The sequence below is a fragment of the Triplophysa rosa genome, linkage group LG9, assembly GCF_024868665.1.
Source record: "Triplophysa rosa linkage group LG9, Trosa_1v2, whole genome shotgun sequence".
Taxonomy (NCBI): Eukaryota; Metazoa; Chordata; class Actinopteri; order Cypriniformes; family Nemacheilidae; genus Triplophysa; species Triplophysa rosa.
Genome location: NC_079898.1, coordinates 20,861,298 through 20,870,519, shown reverse-complemented (window position 1 = coordinate 20,870,519; position 9,222 = coordinate 20,861,298). Strand labels below are relative to the sequence as shown.

Here is a 9,222-nt window from a genome sequence, read left to right as displayed (position 1 = left end):
GTGTGTGTGTGTGTGTGTGTGTGTGTGTGTGTGTGTGTGTGTGTGTGCGTGCGTGCGTGCTTTTTGTTGCATTTATAAGGTGTGTGCTTTTTGTAACAGGCGACCTCAAAGTAGGTGTGAATCGGGCCTTAGTTATAATCAAACGCCATTGGAAAAAAAATGTATACTGTTTCAATCTGGCCTCTGTCTACGACGGTGCTCGGCTCAACGGTGTGTGGCGACATCTGCAGGGCTATAATGAAATGACAAGTAAGATAAATGAAGAATAGAATAGAATAGAACTTTATTGTCACTGTTTAGACACAATTAAATACAGTTTAGCAGCTCTTCTGGATGACAGGTGAATAATTATTTAAAAAAAAACAATTATAAAGTTATAAGAAATAGAAATAAAATATATACAGTTAAATGTAAGAGCAGCCAAAGACCTATATATAGACAAACGCATAAATACACACAAAAATATAAATCCTCTGAGGTAGTGCAGTGACACTGCAAGTAAAGTGATAGTGCAAAAGATAAATATAGTAGGGGAGGGTAATTGCACTCTTACAGGAGTTGTTTATTGCACAGTTTCGTTTGGTGGGAGTGTGTGAGTGATTATGTATTTTAGCATCTAACTGCCTGGGGAAGAAACTGTTTTTCAGTCTGTTGGTTTTGGCTTTTATCAGTCTGTACCTTCTCCCAGAACAGGTAAGGGGGAGAACAGATGATGTCCAGGGTGAGCAGAGTCTTTTGAAATGCAGTTGGCCTTCTTCTGAAGTCGGCCAGTGTAGATGTCATGGAGTATGGGCAGTGACATACCAATCACACGCTCAGCTGCCCTCAATACCCTCCCCAGGTCCTTCCTGTTATCTTCTGTACAGCTGGAGGACCACAACGTGCAGCAGTTAGTTAACAGACTCTCTATGGCAGAACGATAGAAGTTGGTCAGCAGGTTTTGAGGTAGGCGAGCGTGTTTCAACTTCCTGAGGAAGTAAAGTCTTTGTTGTGCCTTCCCCACCTGCTGGGAGATGTGTGTGGACCAGGTGAGGTCAGCCGTGATGTGCAGACTGAGGAATTAAAAGCTCTCTACCCTCTCTACCTCATCTCCATGTATGCAGAGGGCAGAGTGCTCTGTGCGCTTTGATTTTCTGAAGTCCAAAATAATTTCCTTGGTTTTGCTGATCAACAAAACAGTAGAACAGTAGTCTATAAACACACACACACGATAGCAAAGAAACTCTATGCAGTCTGTTGAAGGAACGTTTTATCAAAACAACTTTTATCAATAAAACATGATTATAAAAAGCAGCATATGTCCAATTGATTGAATGGGATCCAGAGTCTGCAACTTTTAATGCCCCGCACTAAATTATTCACATTTTGCACTTTATGCAAAAAACACACTCTTGTAAAAAAGTTTAAATATAGGGGCAAATTGAGCAATTTTGGGAAAAAAATATTTGGGGAAAAAACTAGTCTGATATTGTAAATAAAAAATCTTTTGCAATACGCACACACTACCACAGATATAAAATAATGAAATTAAATTCAACATACTTGTTTTTGTTAATAATCATTAGTACACACTTTTGCAACTATAGCAAAAATGAGATATGCTCAAGAACATCTCCACATTCATTCAGAGCTCTATTTTATAAAATAAAGTAGAAAAAATTGTATCTTACAGCAAAATTGTCTGAGTTCATCAGGGGTCAGGAGAGTTGCAGAGTTTGAGGAGATTGAGCGCTGAGCAGGATTTTGAAAGACTGCAAACACACTTCTTTAGATGGGTGATTATTTCCACAGATATAAGAGTGGCTGCTGTCTTATTTACCAACGTTTGTCTTCATCCATAGCTTACTTATTTTCCTTGGATTTTGTATTTAATTGTCAGTTATTCTACATGTGTGCAACCAATTCTACTACATCATCTCTTGTAATTTTAAACATTTGCCTAATAAGGTAATTTACTCTTTTTCTTTCATTCTTCTTTATATACTCTGAGTGTGTGAAGACAACGTTAAATAATAACTTATGTGAAGGGTGTGAGGTTTCCGTCCTTTATCCATATGCGCATGAGACTGTAGAACAATACCAGCTCCCAACGACCGCTAGCCTACAGCACTAACCCTCTCTTAACCCTTTGTTATAGGGCTAATCTGTTGCCTTAACAAAGACAGTGGCAAGTTTTTGCTTCTGTTGAAGAGGGGGATGGAGGGATAAAGAGAAGAAGCAGAAGAGGGCAGATAGAATGACTTGAAAAGTAGAGTGGGGGATTTAGATACTATTGGCATATCGTCGGTTGATTGCTTTTGTGTTGGTGGCTTGTGATGATGTTAAGAGTTTTTATTCTCAGGGGTGTAATAATAAATAATTACAAACAGATATATTCTGTCATCATTTATTCACATTTACATCCTTCAAAACATGTATATGACTATTTCTTCTGTGGAACACAAGAGGAGATATTTGTATCCACACCATAAAAGTCATTGTTGTTCCGTTACCAACCTTATTCAAAATATTTTCCTTTGTGTTCTGCAAAAGAAAGTCATGCAGGTTTGGAATGACATGATGAAAGAATTTTCATGTTTAGGAATACTATTATGCTATAATGTCTGACACAACCCCTCAAGGCAGGAATGAAGAAGACATGTGATTTTTCCTCTGTGATGGAAGAATGGGGGATGGACGAAACAACAAAACTGATTCTTTTGTTTCTCTCAATCTAATGATGGGTTAGGAGGTGCAATGTTTCTTTAGACGGTAGGGGGCGCTTAAACGCTAAACGTCTGAAGTGTAAGCACGGCCATAGTAAGCTTTTTGACCACTTGACCCGGTGTTTTGACGGACCAACTTCAGACAACAGATGTCCAGTGCAGTAAAAAAAGACATTTGAGCATGTGTATATGTGAATATCCAAAAAAGTTTATTTAAATTCATTAGTAGCTGCATGTAGGGCTACATGTTTTTTGTGAGTGTTTATTGTTTACAATTTGTATAACTACTACACTTTGGTTAATTATGGTTACAATGGTTAGTGACAATGGTTAATTTTCATATGGGTAGTGTCATAATATAAATGGGAGCTGTGACTCCCTTTCTCAGTCTGTGTTGCAGACTGTTGGGCCTAAAGTGTAAACTAAATCTAACCAAAAGCTTTTCTTCGCTGCAACCCTGCTTGTTGCTAGATGGATTAGTGTTGTGTCTGCTTTAGTCATTTGTGTAGATGATGCCCTGTAAGGTCAAGTAATCACACTCCTGCTGGACTAACGTTCACACTTTACCCCCAGCGTTTAGTGAGGGGGGTGGGGGGCAGTGCTCTAGTACTCGACCACAAATCCGTCATGTGGGTGCAGAATATATCTTTAATGTATATTTAAAATAATATTTAAAAAGACAGTGTGGGTGTGGGATACTACCATAACAAAACAGGGGCAAAAGTTCAGCTAGTGCATTGTATTTCCTTGTTATTTTATATTAAGCACATTTATGTTGTGTTATGTTGATTTTTTATATTTTTATCAGATGTTCTTTGTCTGCGACCGTGGTGCAGTCTTATTTTTTATAGAGCGCACGACAGTTAGAAAAACTTTATTATAAAACTACAAGTTTATTCTTTTAAAGATGTTTTACCAGAAGACTTGAGATGAAAAGCAAGTAATTCTACCGCGTACGTCTTGGTTTTTAAGGATCGGCGATTGTTTTCGCCAGTTCAGACGCAACTATCGATCGGTGGAATTACATGCATCAGTAGATCCATCAGAAGGTTCATATCAGCCCAATCATGTTTAGATTTGAATAGTGACGTAGAGGGTTTTATTTTCATTCAAATACTCATTTTACTACCTTCATATTCACAATGAGCAGTGGTTCACACGCTTCGCCCGCCCCCCCGGTGGGTGGGGCCACGCTGCGCTCTCTCACACAAAGACGCAGATCTGGCGCGAAAGCACTTTTACCGGCAGCGGGTTGGGGGAGGGTGTGGCTGCACTGCACCACGCGGATCGATCGTTGCTGCCGTTGTAACAGGACACCTACTTTATTTTCGCAAGACGAAAAAAACTTTTCTCGTTGTTCAGGTTAAACGGCCGTAAAACCAAGGCGGTTGGAGTCGCACGCACTATTGTTCAGCGAGCGCGTGTGCGCCGGAGTTGTGCTCAGTCCCGCAACCGGACTCTGCGCTTCTTTGTTCTGTCTGTCCCGTTGATTCTCTGTGGACTTTGCAAGTCTGCGACCCCATGCATTAACCGGTAAGTTCACCTGTAATTGATTAATCACCATAGGATACGCTTGAGTGTGTTTGTTTGAGCGCGTGCATTTCCTGGATCATTTAAATGCATAACGTGTTTTTATATTTCGTATGATCAAAGTGCGTGTAATATTAATGGAACACCACAGTCAAAAAAAGTACAACCTGGTTCTTTAAGAAATTCCTGATCAACAATCGCTGGTTACATGGTTTCCCACTCGCGACTTTAACTTGTTACTTTGGATGTTTTGTCGCTCCCTGATGCATATCTGCAGTTCTGTCTGCGCAAAACGACGGACGCACGTGGGTAGTCCTCATTGATTTAATGCCATGGTCCGTTGTCTTCACAGATACCAGTTAAAGTTCTGCAGCAATGCCTGGAGTAAACACGCACCCACTATACGGCTGGGAGATGGAGCACTACTTTTACGACGAGATGGACACAGAAGAGGACTTCTTTAAATCGACAGCCCCGAGTGAGGATATATGGAAGAAATTCGAGCTGCTTCCCACCCCACCCATGTCGCCTTCAAGGACGCTGGATGGAGACTTGTTACCGGGGGATCGACTCGGGTGGGCACCCCCGAAGACATTAACATGCGATGAGGAATACGAGGGGTTGCACAAGTTTGACCCATTGGACATTTTTGGAAATCTCGGCTCTATCGTTATCAAAGACTGCATGTGGAGCGGATTTTCCACGAATCACCGGCTCGAGAAAGCACAGATTAGCGCTCAGGTTCAGACGACTACCTCATTGCACACAGCCTCGGCTACACAGAAGGGTCCTCGTGTTGCACCGGGCACGCCCGTGACCGGCGCTAAGGCGGCACAGTGCGTGAATCCGGCTGCTGTACTTGAGCTTCCTGTCCCGCATAAGAAAGTTGCTGCAGGGTCTTCCGGTTCTGAGTGTCGTTCAGATTCCTCCGGTAAGAGTTTGGACAATTGATTAAATGTAATTTGCTTAATGGGATGGGTCTATGCGTGTACCAGAACATTGCTGAACCAGTGATGTAGGAAGATAGCCTGCTGCATAGGGTGTGACATCCAACGCAATATAGATTTTGAATGTCCCAATAAAAAAACACTTGTTTTACCTTCCCAAGACTTAAAACCGATACTCATACTCACAGATGTCAGATACTCGTCCAAAATACCTTGTATGTGGTGAATTGTAACACTTTATGATGGCATAACCATGGGAAGTCACACTGCATGACACTTCTCAAGAACTCCAATTCTTCCTCAATTCTGACACATTTGATTTTTATAAGAGGAATAATTAAAAGTACTAGTCAGTTTATAGTTACATTTTATTCATTTGGTATGCGCTTTTATCCAAAGCGACTTACAAGTAGAGTTATTGAGTTTTTAGTCTACGCATGTAGACTTGCGTTTAGCTCGTCTGTTTTCTTACAATATCAAAGACGTCTGTCATTCTGTGTTGGAATGGTGTGTGTATCTTTTCTCTAAATGGGTCATATTTTGTCATCTCAGATGAAGAGGATGATGATGAGATCGACGTGGTGACCGTTGACAACCGACCGAAGCGCGGTCGCCCTCCAAGCCGCCGGACGCCAGTAACCATCATGGTGAGCGCAGATCCGTTTGGACCGTGCCCCAAGCGCTTCCACGTGTCCCTGCATCGACAGCAGCACAATTACGCTGCCCCTTCACCTGACACGGACCCTGAGGATGACTTAGATGAGGAGGAGTCCACCAGCAAACGGCCGTGTCTGGAGCCGCCGTCTCCACTCTCCTCGCCCGCCACCTCGGACTCGGAGGACTCAAACGAACAGCGTCGTAACTTCTTGGAGAGGAAGCGGAGGGATGACCTTCGCTCCAGGTTCCAAGCGCTCAGGGGGGAGATTCCAGGACTGTCTGGGTCTTCAAAAACCTCAAAGGTGACTATTCTGACGCAGGCGACGGAATACTTGCTGAAGATACACGCCTGCCAGCGACGTCAAGCTCAGGAGAAGAGGAAACTGAAAGCCAAACAGCAACAGCTGCTCCGCAGAATCGGTCTATTGCAGAGTTCCTAAATGACGGACGCTTTAATTGAAAACATCTCAAGGATCCAAAAAGCTAATGAACTTGTATATATCTTGTATAGTCTACATTGAATCTTGCCCTTAAAGGGATCTGTACAGGTGTGTGTCGAGAGCTTTGCAATGCTTTAGATTGAGATGTTGAACTTGGATGAAACATGCTCGTGATGCTAATGTAATGTACATGGTTGGCAAGGTGGTGGAAGCCATTGTTGAAGAATCTTCCCATTTTTGGAAGACGGGTGGGTGCTGTGTATGCATGTGGGGTGTTTAGGTTATGATGTGAGGGGACTGGGGTTTGTAGGGTGTTATGTGAGGGGAGCATGTGTTGTTGCACATTTTGTATGTTTGTCCCTGTGAGCTTACTGGAGGAAGCCTGAAGTGTCATGTTCATAATGGTCTGTACAAAATCTGCTGTAAATACTGTATTCAGAGGACGTTCTCCTCCTTTATCTACTCATGAACAGCACAGAGAATCTATTTTGTTAAAGAATAAAGCAACAAAAATGACCAAGTGCTGTTCCCTTATTTTCCTCATAACGTTTTCTAGAAAGCCATATCATTCTATCCTGATTCTTTCTGTCTCATCCGGTCTCATCTCAAACACTTATTAATCGAGTGAGAATGAAATTAATGTAAGACAAAAATATTTGTTTGTTCAAAGTTATAATTAGATTAGATTCAACTTTATTGTCATTGCACATGTACAAGTACAAGGCTGCAAAATGTGACCTCTGCATTTAACCCATCCCGAGAGTAGTGAACACACGCACAGCAAGTGGTGAACACACGTACCCTCGGAGCAGTGGGCAGCTATCACTGCAGCGCCCAGGGAGCAAGTAGGGGTAGTAAGGTGCCTTGCTCAAGGCCCGCCGGCCCTGGGAAACGATCCGGCAACCTTCTGGTCATGAGTCCGACGCTCTAACCATTAGGCCACAACTGCCCCCAATAATATGCTGTTTGCAGGTTCCTCCCTCTTGTCTTATGCCTGCCGTTGAAACTGAAAGAGGAAGATGTTAAAAGGGTAGTTCAAAAGATACCATTGCCTGTTGTTATACTGAACAACTGGTTCAACAGTCATGTTGAAGAGTCGAAGTGTGAAAACTGATTTGCAGAGAAGCATCTTTGGTTTGCATATTTAAATGCTGGTTTTTACACAAAACAATCATCTCAAAACCTGATTATGCACACCAAACCATGCTCTGACTGTTTTGGTGTTATTTTCAATGGGTTTTTGGCTGCAGAAGTGGGAGAAGCGAGTTATGGGAAGCAGAAAGAGGAAGTGATGCAACCAGCCCCTAAACCTTTTCCTGTACATCTGAATTTTTGGACCTTAAAGGAATTCTTTGGAACACAAGCCGATTTGATCGATCCACAAAAAAGCACCTATAGAAAACCGAAACATTTAAAGTCCCTCCCTCTTATTATTATTTTTTAATAATTTGATAATGCTTCCACCTGACAACACTTGAAATGTTCCTCTTGCTTTGTCACTGTTAAATAGCCGTATCTACTGTACATATTGGTTACACTGCAGCTAAAACTTATTTCCCATCAGCAGAAAAGATATTCAACATCTATTACATAAGATCCTATATCGGCATCCCATCTGCAGTCCACTAACCCAGATTTCATTCCCATGGAATCATGGGAAGTCAGACACTCCAAACTGACCCACTGATCCTAATGAAGATAATAGACGCCACACACGCTCGATTATTGTTGTTGTTATTTCACAGTTCTCGTGTTTGTTTTTCTCCTGTACTTTTATATCTGTTTTGCCTTCTCTGTCAGAACAGGTTACTGCAAGCTGTTACATAGAGAACAGACAAGTTTCTCCCCCCTCTCGTTCTCTCTGAGTCTGTCTCTCACCTCACTGTAGTCTGGATGTTATGTCCGTTTTCATTTATGCCTTCTGGGTGTGGCACACAGGCATGTTTATTGCATTGAACTTGCTGTGAAACTCTGAATATGACTGTCAAAACAAATTCATAGTCATTATCGCTTATTCTGATTTTATCATTGGTTGTTCAATCCACAAATCTGTTGTAACTGCAATCACTGGTTTGAACACCGCAGCCGTCTGGGCCCAGACAAACTCATGTCTCCACATTTCTGGCAAAACTTATAAACACAGTTTATTAAGAGTAAATGCATACGGGAACACATACAAGCATACATAACTGCAGATTTTAAAACATTCTGTGTACGGTGACTACAGAACAAACTGTAGATGTGCAGGGCGTTGATTTCAGGTCATCACAGGACCAGACATGAAAAATTCAGTAAGTGCAGAATTAAATCAGGATAACCTTGCATTATATCTTATATGAAAATGTAGAACAACACAATTAACTATGACAAAACGAGACTGTTGTCTTAAAGTGATAGTTCACCCCAAAATGAAAGTTCTGCCATAATTTACTCATCCTCTTGTCATTTCAAACCTTTATGACTTTCTTTCTTTCGCAGAACACAAAAGAAGCCATTTTGAAGAAAGTTGGTAACCGAACAGCACTGGACCCCATTCACATCTATTGTATGGACACAAAACCCATGCAAGTAAATGGGGGCCTGTGCTGTTCGGTTACCAACTTTCTTCAAAATGTCTTTTGTGTTTTGCAAAAGAGAGAAAGTCATACAGGTTCGAAATGACAAGAAGGTGATGAAATGATGACAGAATTTGTATTTTTGGGTGAACTATTACTTTAAATGACTCAACTGCCTCATTATGTTTTACTGCACGCAAAATGTTAATACATAAGAATCTGTGACCTATGTGCCGCAATAAAGATTTTAAGTTTGGATTTCTGCAGGTGTCTCTGTGGACATGTTTGTATGGAACAGCAGTTACATTGTATGAATACACTCGGATGAATGAAGAGAGATTAACTGAACACAGACCAAGTCGCATCATTTGAAACCGCCCCTCTGTGC

The 9,222-nt window shown here is 41.6% G+C and overlaps 1 protein-coding gene across 1 annotated transcript; it reads left to right on the top strand.

Annotated features, from left to right (window-relative positions):
- Positions 1 to 3,936: 3,936 nt before the first annotated feature.
- mycla (MYCL proto-oncogene, bHLH transcription factor a) lies at positions 3,937 to 6,791 on the top strand. Its single transcript, XM_057341482.1, has 3 exons — positions 3,937 to 4,238; positions 4,588 to 5,166; positions 5,735 to 6,791. The coding sequence occupies exons 2-3, from the start codon at positions 4,611 to 4,613 to the stop codon at positions 6,277 to 6,279; spliced, it is 1,101 nt and encodes a 366-aa protein (XP_057197465.1). The 5' UTR covers positions 3,937 to 4,238; positions 4,588 to 4,610; the 3' UTR covers positions 6,280 to 6,791.
- Positions 6,792 to 9,222: the final 2,431 nt, after the last annotated feature.